General features: G+C 35.8%; 1 protein-coding gene across 1 annotated transcript in view; it reads left to right on the top strand.

The window, feature by feature from the left end:
- The window catches only part of RUNDC3B (RUN domain containing 3B), a 54,290-nt gene extending 36,098 nt beyond the window's left edge, over positions 1 to 18,192 (top strand). Inside the window, exons 9-11 of the mRNA XM_049798332.1 lie at positions 12,935 to 13,081; positions 13,454 to 13,569; positions 15,882 to 18,192. Of these exons, the coding sequence (XP_049654289.1) occupies positions 12,935 to 13,081; positions 13,454 to 13,569; positions 15,882 to 16,027 (409 nt within the window). The 3' untranslated portion in view covers positions 16,028 to 18,192. The remainder of the gene's footprint in view (positions 1 to 12,934; positions 13,082 to 13,453; positions 13,570 to 15,881) is intronic.
- Positions 18,193 to 19,600: the final 1,408 nt, after the last annotated feature.

Genomic DNA, 19,600 nt, shown 5'->3' with positions numbered 1-19,600 from the left:
GTAATGGAAACTATTATAAATAAACATTCTATATTTTCTTTTTAATGATGCTTTTCTAGTCCACTGGCTGTTGTTGTTAAGGTAGCAAGTTCTACCACTGCATATTTCAGTTGGGTATTTGTGATGTTTCCAAAATGGTATTTCACAGGCATGCAAATCAAAATGTTTTACATATATTCGCAATGGATCTGGGCAGAATCCAAGTTTATGTCTGGTCTGCCTTCCCTACCTCCCCCCCCCCCCCCAAAAAAAAAAAAAAAAAAAAAAAAGGAGGGGCATGGGGAATAGAGATCTGACTTTCCTGACAGTATACGTTGTTATTGTTGCTGACTTCGAAACCAGGTAACACTAGTGATCAACAAGGCCTTCAGGTTATAAATTAGTTTACCTACAGATAAACTTTTCCATGTTCACACTTAATAAGGCAGTTTGCTGTAAAGCATGAAATATGGAGATAGGAGATTGGAGAAACCTGGAAGTAATTTTTATTTTACAGCTGCTATGCAAAACAATGTTCTACAATTTTCAGTTTTCTTAACTTTGTCTTGCACGCTTGAGTATCCAAACTGCAATGAACAACACAGTTTTCAATTTAGTTAAAAGCCATTTCATGGATCTCATGAATACCAATATCTGGAAAATAGTGAAGCTGAAAATGTATCAAATTAGTTCTTCACAAAGGAGTAACATTTTTTTTGTCTCTTAACTTAATTGGATTTCTTCATAATATGCTCATCCATCTGGGGACTGGATGTCTCATGTTGTTGGCAGGTATCTGATGGCAAATCAAGTTAAGTGAAACTGCAGTAGACCACCTGATCATCAGTCAGACACATTTAAACTAATGCACAGCTGATCAAGAAGAAGGATCAGACAAGATATTAGGAAACATTTCTGTACCAAGAGGGTGGTCAAACACTTGAACAGGCTTTCTAGAGAGGTGATCAATGTCCCATACCTGTCAGTGTTTAAGAGGCATTTGGACAATGCCCTTAATAATATGCTATAACTTTTGATCAGTCCTGAAGTGATCAGGCAGTTGGACTAGATCATCGTTTTAAGTCTTTTCCAACTGGAACTATTCTGTTCTATTCTAAGAACAGCTTGCTCTTCTACCACCCTTTTAGCATCTCCAGATGAAGTGATTGCCTAGTGATATGTGTCAATTGTAATAATGATGAGGCGTATTCTGACTTTCATTTGCGTTCTTCAGAAGTGTTTGCCATCACTGGGACGTGTTTTTGCCTGGGACTTGTTGTAGCTGAACACTAGAGAACAGTACTTTTGGCTCCACTCTTCTATAGAAATAGTGTATTTTTATAGTGAGGGTGGGGCAGTTCTTAAGGCCTTAAAGTGCTTAAAAATAACAGCTCACAGGAGGACAGCCAAGAGAAGCCTGTGATCCATGGCATGTATAACTGAAGAAAACAGTTTGAATTCCATAACGTTCAAAATGTGATGGGAGAGGGATCCCAGATCATCAAGGAACTGTATCCTGGAGTATTTGGAATTCACAGAGGCAGCCATTTCTTCCTCCTCTAAGATCCTGCAAAGAAGTGTTGAATGTCTCTTGGAGCAGAGAGACATTTGATTGCATACCCCATCAGTACAAAAATTCTGAGCACACCCCTCTAATATAGGTATATTCATTTATTTATAAATTATATACATGTACTACTGTACTAATATATGATGTACATTATAAAACATACACAAAATAGAAATGAAAAAGGATGAGATAAAGATGAAATAAACTTTTTTTTTTTTTTTTCATTTATTAACAGTACAAAAAGTATTTTCTTCCTGTACCCCAAAAGTTTGTCTTGCACACCACACTTTGGATACCACTGCCTTGAAGGACTAGTTACCCCAGTCAAAGAAGTGACTGGACAAAATTGGAACTGTTTGCCCACAACATCATTGCATTAAAACTCTATCTCAGCTGAAACAGGCTTTTTTCCCTCTTAGGGTGATTCTTAGTCTTTCTTTTGGCTTACACACTGTGTGTGTCAAAGGCAAACTCTGCTGATCTTTGAAGTTCAGATTCTGCATCTGAAATTGATATTTATATATGTTAAATATTGATGTATGATTACAAGAGAGATTCCATCAATTTCCTGAATAGTGGCTCATCTCCTGCATAGTGACTCACTGATGTTATAAAAGCTAATCACTTTAACAAAAAAATATTTTTAAGTAAAGTGATAAGGAAAAAGGAAAGCATTGTATACAAAGGCAAAAAAACCCTCAACTTAAAATGCTTTAAAATTTTTTTCTTCTGCTGTGATTTTTGTTGAAATGACAATACTGATTTGCATAATGTTTACCCACATGGTTTTCCTCCTAAGGTATTTTTCAGGTTTTCAGGCTGGTGTGCCTCATGTAAGATGATACAGCCCCTTTGTCCCAGCTGGTGCAATATTTTAAATTTTTTTTAATTTATCACATGTATTGAAAATTTATTTCTTGGATTCAGTGGCTATGCTATATTTTATACTGCTCTGGTTTTTATCTCCCTCTGCTGTTACTTCCTATACCCCTGTCTTGTTCTGACATTTTGTGGAGGGTCATGTGGAGGGAAGGAAAGTCAAGGAAACTCTTCAGTGTTTGGGATTCTGTCTTTGGTTATGGCACAGATAAGACTCAAGTTAAATTGTAGGGACACTCACATCTTACATTGTATTAAGCTTGTCTGTATAATTAGGAATTTTTTGTATATTTTAGCAAGTGTTAAAGCTAGATTTGTTTAATTTGTCTGGCTGTTACTTCAGAATTGGTCAGTCTTTTCAAGGCCCAAACAGTGCTTGTACTCCATTCTTAGTATTTTAATATAGTTGTCTGATGGATCCAGGAATACTGCAGTTCCTATCTGGATAATACAAATGTCTTTTTAAAGACAGGAGATGACAGTTTAGTTGCAACCCTCAGAGATCTGTTTGTTTCATTGATGCTCTTTAATTACAGTAAATGTTCTGTGTATGTTTCCACTCCTGAGTTGTACATAGCCTGTAACTTATGCTTCACTCTTTTCTAGGCACTGACTGTTGGGAGTACTCTGTCCACATACCTATTTTTCCCTGTGTTATCATGGCACTGAGCTCAGGCTAATGCATCCTGCCTTTCAGAGAAGTCCATCAGCTCATTCTTGGCAGCACCTGAACATAGCCACAATAGTGCTGTGAGAGCAGCATGCCAGAGTAAATTCATACATGTTTAAGTTCAGGCAAAATAAGCTTCTCTGTTTCAAATACACCATGTCCTATCAGATCTATTATGGAGTATTTAAAGGAAGATTTACTGTATTCTTTATAGCAAAGATGATTCCTTTCCAAAGATTGATGATGCCCCTTTGATTGAAAAAACTTGCTTAGGAAAATAGTATCTGTGCTTTTCCTTGCTTTGTCAAGATTCTGTTTGTAAATGCTCTAGAGCCTTCAGAGCACTGCCATAAATACTTGGCCCGAGAGCAGGCAAGGGAGGGTCACAGGTGAAGTCACAAAGCTGTAGAGGATGTAGGTTATAACTGTGCTGTCAGGGACAAAGCAGAGAAAAGCTTGTCCAAGGAAACATAAGCAGAAGGGTCTGAGCAAAGGCTTTGAAATTTTGAAATTTAGCCTGTGTTTTGTGTCTCCTTGTGAGTAAAACTTTAAATGTGGGTTGCCTGGCTTTGAAATCCCTGCTCAAAAACTAAATCATCTGGAGAAATAAGAAAGCTGGATCAATTTTTTAGCACTCTTACCTTCATCTTCAGATAGTCCTCTTTTAAGATTTTATTATTTTTTTTTAAGAAACAGAATTCCTCAACTGTGTAAGTACAGTAAATCCAATTTGTTGTAGCTGCTTTATTTTCTCACTGAAAGGAAGAGGGAGATTAAAATTTAATCTTTGATCTTCTTGGCGAATTTCTTTCCTAGAATGTCAAAACTGAGAATGCTAATCCTTCTTTCCTTTTAAAGCTTTCATGGATCCTTGCTATCAAAACATAATTCACATTAGCCACACTTTTATTTGTAATGCTTCCTGTATGTCCTCTGTCTCCCTCAAGTTTGCAGCAGCAGTTTTAAATCCTTAGTATTCCAATCTGGTCTGTTTTCAGCTCCTTTTCTCAACTTGTCTGTACTTTTTTTTTTTTTAACGGTGTAGAAAAAATATTGCCTATTTTGGCAGATGTTAAAACTGTTCTGTTGAGGCAGTGATTTGGATTTTGGTTTTGTGGAATTCTTTTGAAGTTTGCTGCAATATGATACTTATGTTATACAAAGAAGTGGAGAGACAGCAGCGGGAAGCCAAAAGTTTCTGGATTGATAGCACTCTGAAGGAAAGGATTTACTCTGCAAGATGCAGTAGGTAGGGAGGGATTTATTTATAAACCCTCATTATTTTAGTATCTCATTCTGAACTTTTTTAAAAGGCAGTTTAAAAGGTTTATGTTAAAATAAACCTGAAATTTTAAAAAAGTTAAAAGCTCTTGAAGTTACTGGTGTCTTCGAGGACAGGATGTGTTGGTATATTTACAGCAAAATGCTGGCTGACTCCAGAATGAAAAATACTCATTTTTGTAAGGAGCAGCTGATTTCTTGAGCAAGAAGCTTTTATTAGCTGCCTTTCTGTTTGGATAGCAAGTGGTTGAGATTTAGATTGGTGATTTTTCTGTTTGTCATTGAGATATTCTTATGCAACCACTTAACATAATAAAATTTACAGTATTTTGTTATCCAAATTATAACTCAAATTAGATTTGGCAAAATTTTTTATTTGCCACCTGTTTTCCCTTCCTGTTTCTCCATTTCTGCTGTTCTTTTCCCTGTGTGTGTGGTTTTTTGTTTGTTCCCCCCGCCCCCCGCTTCGGATCAGATTTTTGTCCTGCATTTTTTTCATTCTGCAATTGTCTTAGACTTTTAAGCTCAATCTCACTGTTTGGATAGTTTGGTAATTGTATTAATTTGCATTCAGCTACCAGGAAGAACTTACATGACTCATGTAAGTTGCCTTTTTTTTTGCTGCTGCCTTTTTTTTCTTTTTTTCCTTTTGCCATCCCCCCCCTCCTTTTTTTTTTTTTTTTTTTTTTTAAAAAACCAATATGGTCTTCTAGCCTTCCAAGTAAGTCAACATTGCCATATTTGCTCTTTCGTAATTAGAAAAATGGCATTCTGAAGGAGCTTATGCTGGTTTTGGCAAATACTTTTCTATGCAGAAGCTCCATCTTACAGTTATAATGTTGGATATCTCTGCTGAAACTCTTGCTGGCTTAATATGTGAGTGGAAGTTTAAAAGAGTGGTTGTTCTGTCAACCCAAAGTTTACCCAACCAGTCTGTGGTTGATACTGCTGTTTTTACTGAACCTAAGGGAAGAAACATGTTAAAATGGCAAAAAATTACTGAGAAGACCGCTGTTTCTAGTGAAGTTTTCCTGATCCATTCTGAAGGAAGATCTTGATTTTTCTCCCCACACCCCCCCAACCCACCCCCATAAAAATGTTCTTTTAAAAGTTCAGCTATAGACAGATATTTTGTATTTACATGACTGACATGGAAAAAAAAAAATCCTTGAATGACAAGCTCAGTTTGAGAGGATGTTTACTAACGGAAAACTTGATAATCTGCCAAAAAAAGCTGTTTGCTAAGAGTCCTCCATTTTCCAGCAGAAAGGACCTGATAGTTGAAGAATTGAATTAAAAGCTGCTCTTTACTTCTTAATAGTTTGGTTGCTAGCAAAGTTCAGTATTTTTCTTGTTTTCAGTCAAGACCCACTCTCTGGGGAAACTGGCTTCATTGTACCTGCTATCTTCCTCCAAAGAAATCAGGCCTGGTTATTGGTCCAAGGACATGAAGAGTGTCAGTTGTGCACTGCAGTAGTATTTTAATGAGCACACACAAAGTTAACATACTATAGTGTGGTTTGATCCATTCTGGATGTCGGTATTCTGAAATAAAATCTCCACCGTAATTAGACTAGAACGCAAGAGTCAAGCTGCCGGTAGTTCTGCCAGTGTAAGCTTATCAAAGTTACTCCAAAAGTCAAGGAAATCAAAGGCTGTATAAAATTGATCACAGTAATTTCACTACTGGAGGATATATTTCAAAATTTCTAGGAGGTAATTAAGGAGGACTAAAAGGATTGCTGAAGAAGCTTCAGGGGTATCTGTTCTGTGGCACAACTAGTACCGTTGCTGTGACACACAAAGATCTGTTGGCCAGTCAGAAAGAGTAAGAAAATGTGGTGCAGTAGGACATGCCTGCTTTTTTTCACTACAGCGGCTGCAGTTAGAAAGTCTGCTGGGATCTAACTGCTCTGGCGTCTAATTTGGGGAATACTGTGTCTGTGCACAGGGCACAAGTCTGAGAGAGGTGATATATTGCAGCATCAAAATCTACTGGTAAGTAACTCATTTTCATACCTGCTGATCTAATTTCTCAAAGTCCAATGACATACCAGTCCAGACAGCTCACTGTCTTGCTACAGTACTGACAATCTGAGAGTTCCCTTTTATTTTAGAGTTGCTCTTACAGATTTTAGTTATATTCATGTATGCTATCAATTTGAGTTTGCATTCCATATTTCCTGTCCTAAATAAAGGTTTTTAAAGCTTGTTCTTTCTTATTCAAATGTTTTTATTTTTTTTAAGCTTTTATTTTCACTTTTACTTTTCACTACTCAGGTAGTTCTTGAACTGGAGCACTCATCTGATATAATTCCCTTTCTTAGGGAATTAGTCTGTTTGGTTTATTTCCTGTCTTCATCTGCTGGTAGGAGGGCAAATTGCCAACTGGACTGGCATTTTCTGGATTTGGAGAAATTAAACTTGCAGGTAAGAAATTACTGGTTTTTCATAGGTATAATTGGAAACAGAACTGACTTTTTGTTTATTAAACAAAAAAATCTGTGTAAATGGGTCTTTCAGAATAGGCTTCCAATGGCATGAATCTGGATTTGATCTCGGGGAAATTGGAAATCCAGCCTAGCTGAAATGAGACCAGAAATTTTATGTGGTTACCAAGATAAGGGTTTTCTGTATTAGCTTGGGCTAAACTTGAGATTAATTTTTATTTACTTATTTATTGTTATATTCCCAGAGGTAATATAGTACAGTATAGTAAGTGACCAAAGATAATCACCTTTTTATATCATTCTGTTTTGCATGGAGGAACCCCACGTACAGGCTGTCTTTTGTCCCCATCCTCCACTATGAGTGGGTGAATCACGTCAGGTCACACTTTAGAGATGCAGAAGTCTTAGATGTGTTAATTCAAAGGAGTAATTTCTTATCCTTTTGAGAGGTAGCTGAGCTGCCAAAAGTGATGGTAGTGCAAACAGAACTGTTTGTGAGGTTACCTTATGCATTAATTTTTTTTTAAAAAAAAGCTGCTTCAAAAAAAATTAAAAATTAAAAAATTGACCATTTGGATGATCCATTTTCAGAGTGGCTCGTATGTGATTGTACCAGAACAACTGAAAGGGCAGCATACTGTGGAGCAGCAATGGAAATGAGACGTAATTTGTCAATTGCATTTTATTATTATATGTTTACCATACAAAATGATATTCTGCTTGTGTTTAATAAATAATCTCAAAATAATAAATCATGAAATAAACATCTCAAATAAAATAATAAAAGTTGAGGAAATCAGCAAGTAAATATTCTGGAGAGTGCCTGACAAAGACAGGGCCAGTGAATACTAGTGGAGTACGATGTTTATTAGAAGACTTCACTACTCTCAATTTTCCCTACTTCTTAAATACACAATTAAAGGATTGAAAGTCAAAAGCACGCAGAGATGTTTCTGTGAATAGCTGTATAAACCTGATGTTAATACTCTGGCTGTTGTTATTCTTGAATAAAAGTAAGTAAATTTACAGGCCTGGAGGGAGCATATGTATGTGCACTTCAAGCAGACACTTATTTCTAACTTGGGAGTATGTTAGTGTTGATTAGTTAATGAATCATCAGTATTCTTTTGTAATAGGCAGCAATTTATTAGCAGGATGTTTTTGCTGAATACTTTTGTTTGTTTTCTAAGGGAACTTAATTTAAATAGCGGTTCCTGATGTAGAGAACAAAAAAAAACAAAAGTAAGCCAAATATTTCTTAGTTTTTAATTATGTATTCTAGCATTAAGATGATGTTCTCCTCTATTCTGCTGCTTGTTTTTCCTAAAAAATTATTAGTTGCAGTAGTATTTTGAATTTGTAGGAGTTTTTCTTTTTTTTTTTTTAGCCATTAAAAAAAACCCAAAACCCAAAACACCACAATTTAAATGTCATAACTTAAACAGGGTATCCTGGGCTTACATGGTGAGACTGTGTATATTATACTTCTCTTATATACGTGTATTATGGAAAAATCTGTGTCATGAAGTAATACGAAGGATATTTGACCATTTTAAAAGCTATTTTTTGAAAATACGTTCTGTCCCCAGTGTCACCAATGCTTCTCTCATGTAATAAATCCCAACAAGCATTTTGCAGGGTTTGCTTTACCACTTTTTAGTATGAAAATAGCAATTCAGCAATTACTTCCAAAAGAATTAGAAATATTCTCTCTCTGCCTGCCATCTCTTCACTATTTCTTGATTTTTTGTAATGTTTTTAAGAACTTTAAACATGATATGAATTTATCTTATAAAAGTACTTGTTGGGGTGAGGACTGCTCAGAGCACAAAAAATAATTGTTTTCTTTCTGCAGATTACAAAAGAGAGCTTCTGCTACTTTTTGCCAATGTGATTATAAAGAGATGGAAATGACTGTAGGTAGAGAAGATACCAGTTAGTGGATAGGGGGGAAAAGTTCACAGGCTTTCAGACAATCAAGAATTTTTTCATGCCTAGATTAGGTGATGTACCATAAATTAGTTTAACCCCCCCTTGCTCTCATAATAAATTCTTAAATATTCTCCCTACTCTACACAAAACTTTCTGCACTCTGCAGTCTCACCGTGTTAGTCCAGGATACCCTATTAAGCCATACCTCACATGCTGCCTGCCTTTCATTCAGAAAATAATCATACAATCTCTTAGTAAGATCCAGTGTATTCTCCATGTACCAACTACCTTCCTGAGATTATTACCATTAGAAGCCATTGTTTTTATCTTCTTTTTGGCTTTCAAGTTTTCTATTTCCAGTCTGAAGAAAGGGAGTTAACAGCTTGTTGTGTATGCTCATTTGATTGTTTTCACTCAAACTTGGGTCGTATTTCCTTCCTTTTTAACTTCTCTTTATAGTAAACTCTTTTGTCTCTCTTTTCCTCTTACCTTTTTGGAATGTCCTTGCATTTACTCCTGTATTAAATGGCTTAACGTATTGTCTACAAACCTTATTTTGAATCATCCTTATATAATCACAGCTACAAAACCAATACAATAATATTTTATTGAGTTTTATTTAAAAATAGAACTGCATACTTCAGTGTTATTCTTATGATGTATTATGGATTTTGTTCCTTATAAGTTGTGAGATAATATCCTTCATAAAATCTAGGCTTTTAGTCTTGGTCTACAGGCATTCAGGTTATTCTGGTTTTCAGTTCGTGTTTCTTGCCAGCGGTTCATTCTTGGGAACAGAAGAAATAGAATAAAATCTGTTTGTACATAGGCCATTCCAGTTCAGTATGTTTTACTACAGACCAGCATTTTATACAGAAGCTTAGATACTACTTTATTTTTATGTGAACTTTTGGTAACACTTTTGAAATATTTCCCAGTCAAGGCCCAAAGTGTTCAGTAGTTCCTTTTTTTATGTGTGTGTAAATAACAGAAAATAGTCATTTTATTCTTGAATATTTTGTGAAATGTGTAAATTTCACAAATACCCCTATTTGCCATTTGTACCTCTCTACCAATTCTTCAGTTCTTAGTTTTGCTCTATGAATATTTTATTCTAATTTTTCCTCTGAAAGCTTTTATATGCCAAACTTACTTTCCTATACTAGCAGATAAATAAGTTTTAATAGTAATATTCTTCTTTTGGTTAAACAGCCTGACAGTAAACACATAGAGGAAATCTTCATTGCACTCATTGTGACCATTAAGTCCTACTTCAAACCTTGCAGTATTGCAGCCTAGAGTTGCTCAGCACTAGTTACAAAGTTTGCATTCATGAACATGAGTGCTACCGTAGAAATTCAGTCTGCCTTGGATAAAATAAATTGTTGTCTTTTGAGAGCTCTTAACTTCTAGAAGGAGCTCCTCTTGTCTGATCAAGAGCAGGACAGCACTCAATAACCTTGTGCAGCATTTTTTCACATTGTTTTGAAATTTGTCTGTGTTTTTCATTAAAACATGATGATATTTCCTTCCTTTTTAACTCATTTCTATAGTAGATGCTTTTGTCTCCCATTTCTCTTCCTCTTCACATTTTTGAATATTTGTAGTAGTATCATTTTTGCCTTATGGTGATTAACAGTTTGAGGATGATGTATGTTGCACAGACACGGCGCTGAGGGACATGGTTTAGTGGTGGACTTGGCAGTGCTAGGTTTCTGGTTGGACTCAATGACCTTAAGCGTCTTTTCCAGCCTAAATGATTCTATGATTCTGTGCAGTTTAATACTTTGACTCTTAAAATAAGTCTGGTTAATATGCATAAATTGATACTGCCTTTGTTTATCTTGAGAGAATTGCTGTTTGCAAGCAGTGCCTTCAGTAAGTCTTTGCTGCAGTGGAATCTCATGATACTTTAAAAATGGCTGCAAAAGAGCAAACAGCTAAATAATCTATGAGGCTGAAAAAAGAGGTGGTAACTACCAGCACCTGCTGCTATATTTTGTCTAACTTCCTATTGTCTATAATACTATTTCATATATGCTGAATACTGTGTTTGGACTGATTTTATATATTCAAAATTATTTTTACATATTTTTAAAGATTCAAAATAAAAGCGTAAAATTTTTAAGAGGAAAATAGTCACTTCTGTATCCTACCTGATGCCTGGTTTTCTTCCTGAGCATGGTGGACTGGTTTAAGTAGTGATCTACTGGAACTGTCTTTAAATGTTGTTATGCTAAAATCCCTGGAGCACTTTGGCTAGTCTTTGCTGCAGAATTTCTTTGTCCACACAGAAAGGGTTACATTTCAGGTTACTATAGCATAAATATTTGTGGAAAAAGCCTCAATATAGAAACCTATGTAAAATTCCACTATTAGCAACTTATGTGTAGGTGCATGGTTTTGTCACCTTTGCTCAGCATGTTTGTTTAATAATAACTTAACACTGCTGCTGAGTTGTGTGGTGATAACATATAGGAGTTGTCCAAATGGGAATTTACACGTGTGTGTTATATGTATGAATTTGCATTTAATTACTGTGTACATACTTGCTAACTGTGTCCTGTTACAGAACTTCTATGAAAACATACAAGAAGTCCTTCTGAATAAGGAGGTGATGTAGTCTAACTGGCTAACCTCATAAGAACATGCTAGGTCACTGTTTCAGTTTCCTCAAATCAACAAGCCTTTAACAGACCTGTTTAATGCTCAATGTACTCCATGGGATTAGGGGAATTACCTGGGGAAGTGAATACCATACAAGATGTTTGAAATTATTGAGAGCTTTGGGTTATCAAAGTGGTATAGACCCCTCAGAGACGAGGGTGAGGGGGGAGATCCCAGGGTAGAAAAGTTGATTGTCTACTTGCATGAACGCTGGGAAAAGTTTCTTGAAAAAATTTTCATCTTGAGAAAAGTTTCTTGAAAATAGTTTTGCTCGCTGTTGTGCTTTACCACCTTCTTTTGCAAAATTGCTGTGCATCTGTCTCCTCTCTCAAACTCAGCTACTAAAAAATCCTTACTGAACTTGCTATTGTCTTACCTTGTTATATAGGAAATTTTGGTTCTTTGGTTGGTGTTATGTGCCCTAACTGAGGTTCTTGTCTAATGTCAGATACTACTTCAGATACCACCGGAATAAAAACTGCATTGTAAAAACAGACCTGTTGACAACGTTATTTGTGAATTCACATAAATGTATGTGTACCATGAATAGTTAATTTGCTATGCAGTTTGGCATTTCAGATAACATAGCATTTAGCTTTGAACTCCTGAGTACATTTGGTATGGAGATATGTAACATTAGCTATTTGCTTCAGGCCACAGATAGTCAAACTTGTTGTAAAGCAGCATTCTAATATTGCCTAGTATTTCATGGATTGGAGGAGTTATGGGTTAACAAGCAATATGAGTTTTGTTTCTAGAGTTGTTCTACAGCAGTATAAGGGTAGGTTGTACAATTCGAAAAAGGCTGATCTTGTCTTGGAGCCTGAAGAACCATGTGCTTTCCTTATTTCTGTCTGACTTCTGGCAGATGACTTCCCATATTGGCATAGTAGCTTCCTCATTTCCAGAATTTTAGAAAACTGGGCTGCTTCATGGGAATATGATGCAAAACTAATTTGAACATGTAAGGTACTCAGTTAACACATTTTCTGTAATTTAAAAACATAAATTGCTAGGAACTGTAAGGTGGTAGAAAACAGAATAACTATGTGTTATACTTCACCTGGAAGCATATAATGAAATTAACATGTCTGATTTTTAGTTCATTCTGTAAAAGTACTGTGGGGGTGTGTTCAAACTGAAAAAAAAATTAAAAATTGGGGGGGAAGGACATCACATTCCCATAGTTGGTTTGCAAAATAGTTGGACTGTTAATTACCATCATGCTGGCACAAAGAATCTTTAGAATGCTGTTGCTTTTTTTTATTGCTTTTGCAGAAAGATTCTAACTTCAACTTTTTTCTGCTCCTAAATCCTTCTCAATAGGTTTCTCAGTTGCTTCCCCTAGAAAAAATGAACAGTTTAAGATGCTTTATGAAAACTGCATTCTGTTGGTCACTCAAAGTAGAACATCAACTTGGTCAGGACTATTTGACTTGTTTTTCTTCCTGTACCTTAAGGAATTGCATTTAATAGACTGAGATTTACTGCTTTTTGTATTCACAGGACTGTGCTAAAGAATAATGACTTGAGATCAAGACAAGAATTAACTACTCACCTCACCAATCAGTGGCCTTCCCCAGGAGCTCTGGATGTCAATGCTGTTGCCTTGGACACTCTACTCTATAGAAAGCACAATCAACAATGGGATGAGTAAGTTGAATATTTATTTTGATTCACCTTTAAAGGAACAGGGAAACTCAAAATTTTATCTTTCCCTTAGCATATTCTGAAGTGTACCCTATCAGAATTATCTCTTACAATGTACAAGGGTCAGCTGGCAGAAAAAAATCAGTTTATCTCACCATTAAAAATTCCTTCCTTTGGATTAATTAAAAAAAAAAATAAAAAGGAAGTAATTGCTTTAGGAAAAAACAGTGTTTTGGGAAACAAACAAAAAAAATAGAGTATTTAGGAGAAGAAAGATTAACTGCCTAGGTTTTTTTAGAAGACTTTTTAAGGACAATTGAAGATATCTAGTTAGATCTTTAAATATGTTACTATTAAATATTTCTTGGTTTGCAGGAAGAGTTTTCAAAGTCTGGACCAACTTTCAGCAGAAGTTAGTCTTTCTCAGTCTTCTCTGGATCCAGGTCACTCACAGGATGGGAAGCAAGATGGAATGAACTTATTAAATGAAGGTACAGAGCCAGTCTAGTGGCTTCATTTTATTTTATTCTTCATAGGTCTGATCTTCAGTCCCTGTGAGATGAATTTTCAGTGTGAACAAAATATGCATTGAACAGCATGTTTTTTCATTGTTATGCAAATTGTTTCAGTTTCCCTAAGGACTATACTTCAAATAAGTTTGCATTTATGAAGATGCCCGCACCCCCAATAATGTAAGGCTTTGTGCTGTATTTAAAGCTAAGGTTTAGATATGTTGCCTATCTTCCTTCTCCATCATGGAACCAGAGACAGCTCAGCTACAAGGAGGATCTTCTGTCATCTTTCTGCTATAACTAACTCAAATCTTTTGAGTTTTTTAAGTTTCCTTTTTTGTTTCTTAAAAGAAAGATTAAAGGCACCGGATTTGCAACTACCACTGTCATGCTTACATCTTGCCTTCAACATTTATCTGTGGAGATGCAGCCTGACTGTTTCTGTTAAAACAGAGAGGGGAACGTGATATGAACCATGCTAGTATATAAATGTAATATACACAAACACACCCCCTTTCAAAATCTTATCAAAGTTGAGCTGCTCCACCTTGTGGGTGACTGTGAAAACCAGAAAAATGCTGAAAGACTTCTGAAATAGTAGTATTCTGGGTACAGAACAAACTGCTATAAAAGTCCTTTTTGTACCTCATCAAATGTTAACTTTAAATAGACTTGACAATACAGAGCCTTAGTAGTTGATAACTGTAAAATTTCTTCGTTTTAAAATATCAAGGATGTAAAATTTAGAACTTTTTTTTAAAACTGTGAACAGTCTTAAAATCTAAATTATTTCAAGTTAGCTTAGAGAAAGTGAAATAGAATCAGCATGGCTATTATGAAGAGACTTCTTGTGCAGATCTACTTTCAACTGGTTTTTTGCAATGTTAATCATTTGAAGTTATGCTTTGTTTTATCTTCTGTAAATAAAGGTGTCGCAAAATCACTGATAATAATAGTTAAGGTTTTTATTTCAAGACTCTATTTTTAAAGGTATCATAACATCTCACTTCTAAATTACTGAGGTTCATCAGTACCTAAGCTTTAATATAATTTTATAAGATGGTATGTGATCCTGCTGTTAAAATACCTCTGGTCTAACTCTCAGTATGGCAGTTTTAATTAAAAGATTAGAAGTAGTAAACTTTCACAATACTATTAAGCCCACTCATGTAGTCAGATTTTTAGCTGCACACTTGTTGAAATCAAGGGCTGTCCCCAAACAGTGTTACACTGCTCTTCGTGTATTTTATGTCCTCCAATTGAATGTAGTCTTTAAAGGGTAGTTTTTATGGGAAAAAAGAATTATTGGGCAGGGCACGATTTGGGTTGTTTCACTTTTTTCTTACATCCTTGTCATGAGAATAAAACTTTTCTGTCAGGAACAGGAGACGCAATTTTAAGAAATGCTACTATATAGGTGTGATTTTAAAAAAATCTGGTAGACGGGCTTATCAGTAAAATCTTGTGCCTGTGACCTTTTAAAATTCATTTTAATCTCTAGTTTAAGGTGATCTTTTTTTATTCTGCAGGTGAGCCAGGAGGATGAAATAGGGAGATGCTTGTAGATCAAATTCTTTATAATGTAATTTATTAGCGGAGTTGTCACAAAATAACTTGAATGGATGTTCTGAGAAGGAAAGACATAAAATAAATAGAGAAATTGTCCAATGCAGTCTTATACCTATAGGTATGTTTCACGTTAACTGTCAAGTGTATGTGGATGACACTGCAGATACTTGCACTGCTGCTCCTGCACTGTAGGGCTTTTTCCAGTGGTCGGAGCCTAATGCACTTCAAATTACCAAGGTTTAAAAAACAAAACATGTTTATTTTTAAAGAAATATATCCTGATTCCAGTTAATTCTACTCCTTTCTGAGGGATTTAAAATTACATCTCTGGTACTGATGTTGTATTAGTAACATCACTCCCATTTATACATAATGTACTCAACTAAAACTGGTGTTTGAGTTAGTAACTTCAGTTCACCGTGTAGTCAGTGGAGTCTCTGAATCTCCTTCTGTAGGAGACTGACTACAGCCCAGCCTGCAGTGCATGGGTAGGGATCTCTTTACCACCTGGACAGAGAAGGTATGACATAAATTACGTGCCTTCCTAATTGCATTTATGAAGTATGCGTGTGCTGAAGCACTAATAGGTAATTCATGATAGTGTAGATGAAACATTTTTTTCTATTCTCTCTTTTTCTTTTTCTTTTTTTTTTTTTTTTTTTTGTGGTCAGGTCATCTTGTGCTGTAAAAATTATTAGCTTAATTCTTGTTTTTCTTAACAGGGAAGGAAGACACTCCATCATTGCTTGGTCTTTGTGGCTCTCTTACTTCAGTAGCAAGCTACAAATCCCTCACAAGTCTGAAATCAAGTGAATATCTTGCAAGTCCCACAACAGAGATGACAAGTCCAGGCTTAACACCCTCTTGAGATACACGCAAGAAGGAAGAGCTTTGTGTTGTATGCATTTGGTTTATGTTCCATAAAATGACTTGCAATGAAGACTGCTAGTTCTGAGTTAAAAAATAAGCTGCTTTATTTTTCTTTTCATGGTTACCTGTTTAATTCACAAATTCTGTCAGTTTTCATTCAAACCTTTTTTCCCCCCCAGAGGACTTTTCAGATGTTCTATTTTAGTCTTGAATTATTTAAAGCTCTTGGTCAGGTAGCGGACATATAATCTGATGCTTATGACTGATTTTTAAAATGAAACAGTTGCAAATCAGTCCCCTACTTAACTGCCACGACCTTTGTTTCTCTTTGCAATGGCCTGGCCCTACTCCAGCCATGGTGCTTCTCTGCAGTGCTTTAAATATCTATCAACTGTTGCAGAACAGACAGGGACTCCTTCATGCCAGTCTTTGTAGGCAAATAAATATTTTACCTAAAAATCCAGCTTTTCATCTGTGTATGTGGCATAGGACCTCAAATAGCATATTTAACCTATTAACAGCTCTTCTGAAGTTGACTCAATGTTAGATTTTGCATTCTTGTTAGTATCATGGCACTTAGGAGATGTCTGAATCGCACTGAAGAATCACACTGAAACACTCCTACTAATTCTTGAAGTTGCATGTGAATAACTAATATAAGTTGATCATCTGAGTCAAGCATACTTAGTGATTTGTAAATGCTGAGGAAACTCACTAAATGCTTTTGAGTGACCTGAGTTACAGATAATCAAACATTATACAAGAAACTTCTTGGTTTATTGGCCTTGCTGGAAAGATGGGGACTAAGGATGGTGGAGTTAGCACCTTGGGAAGTTTGGATTGTGTGTTTATTGGCAAGATCCCAAGGAGAGTGAAAAAGGGGAAACAAAGACAATGTAATGACAGTATTCTCATGTTAAAGATTTTTCTCATTCCTGTAGTAGTGCAATAGGTATTTTTTCTTGATTAGGTAATACCGCAGAACTTAAATTTAAGTCAGTTTTCTCAAATTACTTGCCATTGATTTAAATTACTGAAGGGGGAGGGGGAAGGGAGACATTTTTTAAATGAAACTAACTTTCCAGATTATCCTACAGTTTCAAAGTTTGCAAATTAATTTTTGAATTGCAAACTATATTCTTAATTCTTTGTAAGATACAATGGATCCTTTATCTATGAATTTTGCTAATCAAGGTAATGCTTATCAGTATGATTAGTAACTTTTTAAACAAAACTTAAATGCATGTAAGTACATTGTATTTATAAGTGCTAGGGAAGATGCTTTTTTGTGCCAAAGAAGTTTCATAAATTGTTTACATGAGTAGCTGCAATACAGGACAGATTTTTAATTATTGCTTACTCTTAGATGTTTACAGTATGTCACTACACTGTATGGTTTTCGTTGATTTGCCTCTTGTAACGGTACCTTGGCACTACTACTATAATCTCGTCATTTTAGGGTGGGCTTGAAAGAGAAAAGATTCATTCTTACCTTTACTAAAAACTACAGGAAATGTTTAGCCTTTGTAAGTATGAGGTTTTGCATCTCTGGAATGCAACGCAGCTCGATTTAGCTGGAGGAGGTTCCAGATACATCTCCTCAACTCTCCAGTCCACAGTGCTGGAGGTCATTGCATCTGTGGCAGAGTAAACAACTACTGATGCCATTTTAATGCAGATTTTTTAAGCAGCTTAGCCAAATCCACCAGACCTTGTCTTTCAAGCCCTCATGTACCCACTCAGTTAATTTCTTTGTAATAAACTGACCATTAAATCCTTTCATACACTGTCAGAATGTCCATTACTTCATGTAACTGGTTTTTTTGTTATGACATTAAGCATCTGTTCTCTCATGGCAGTTGAGTAACATTATTAAATACTAATTTGTAAACTAGAGATGCATTTTTACCTCAAATACAGTGAAGGAATCTGAATTCCACAAGCTAACGCTCTACATCAAGGTACAGTGATTTAATTGGTCTTGTTTGCTGTTAAACACTTCTACATCCCACTACGTCAGTATTTTGGAGGGGGCTATAATCATGATCTTCAGTCATGTTTGCTGATGGCTCTTTTCTTGGAGCTACTGGTGTGAAATTCATTTGTCATTTAACTGAAGTCTTTTATGTAGTCTGACACCACTGTGAGTTTCTGGGTGTCATTTTGTGCATGGGTAATCAGTTATGTGTGTCTTTCTCAGTTATAAACATTCATCATTTTTCAAAAAACAAGAAAAAAATGCCGAAACTGTATGTTTTGTTGCCTTGATGTTCCATAAATGTTGCATGTAAATTAAACATTTTGTATCATCACTAATTACTAGGGTTTGCCTCTGTTTTAATCAGACAGGATAAAATAAGGCCATTTGACAAATTACAGTATTATTGAGCTTATAGCAAATTCATTTCTTGCAAAACAGCGAGACTTTGTTTTTGTTGCTATATTTCATTCAATGTGGTCCAAAATCTGCTGTTACTTTCTTTCTTTTAGGCTTTATTTTGAGTTTCTAGTGTAAAATTACTTTGAAAAATCACAATGGGGGAACAGTGTCAAACATCTATGGCAGTAGTCTTGCCTGCACTGTATGCAGTAACTTTGTATCTGATGTCTTTACAGCTAGACCATTTTTCAGTGCATGATGAATTTTCATCAAGGCCAAACATGTGATGGGATACCTTCTGCATAGTAGAATAGGACTGAAGTCCATTTCTTGGGTAAAGCATGCCCCCTCATTAAAATACACAAAACATATAAAATTCAACCACTTCATTGAAAATGCATGGAAGAAAGGATGTAGTGAGGGTAGTTACAAAATAATTTAAAAAAAAAAATCATAGAGGAAGCTGTGTTTCAGTAAGTCAAGTGCCTATGGGCAAGGGCGATGCTGCAACTGTTCATACCACGTGTGTGCAGCTCACACGTGAGTAGCAGACGGGGGCTGTGTCTACAGCAGTAAAGTAAATGTGGTCTTCCCTTCAGATAGATACATGGCTGAGTCAAACTGGCATGGAACCACCTGTGTTTACGCCAGCAAACTCGGCCTTCGAAACCAGGTGATCCCATACAAACTGGGTATGGGGAATGCTCCCCCCCAGGGAGCCTGGCCCTGCCTTGGAGCTGTGTGACAGTGACAGCTTGCACCTCCCAAAAATATGTGAGGGAGCGTTCCTCCAAAACACATGTACAGGCAGTTGTCTTCAGTGCCTGGGTGTGCTTTAGAGTATTACCTTAAACTAAAAAGCCTCTGCAGCACCTCTTAATGTATTCACCATGCTCTCTGGGTTTCTAATGAGCATGATGTACTTTTTCCAGTTTGACCTAAAGTATTTTTCATTTTAAATAAACCTGAGAAGAAGCCGAAGACTATTTTATAATATGCATTTACACAAAATATAGAGCTGCAAATAAAAAACGTGCACAGAATTAAACATGTATTAAGCAATAATAAATAAGCATTTATTGAATTCGTTCTGTATCAACCTCCTTATGGAGGAAGAATTGTATTGTACAATTGGAAGCCCAAAACATTTTCTAAACACCATTTTAAATACCCAACAAAAATGATTAGCCA

This window comes from Accipiter gentilis, chromosome 4, assembly GCF_929443795.1.
Source record: "Accipiter gentilis chromosome 4, bAccGen1.1, whole genome shotgun sequence".
Classification (NCBI taxonomy): domain Eukaryota; kingdom Metazoa; phylum Chordata; class Aves; order Accipitriformes; family Accipitridae; genus Astur; species Astur gentilis.
Note: the sequence above shows the minus strand (reverse complement) of the source record. Positions and strands in the feature narration are given on the sequence as shown.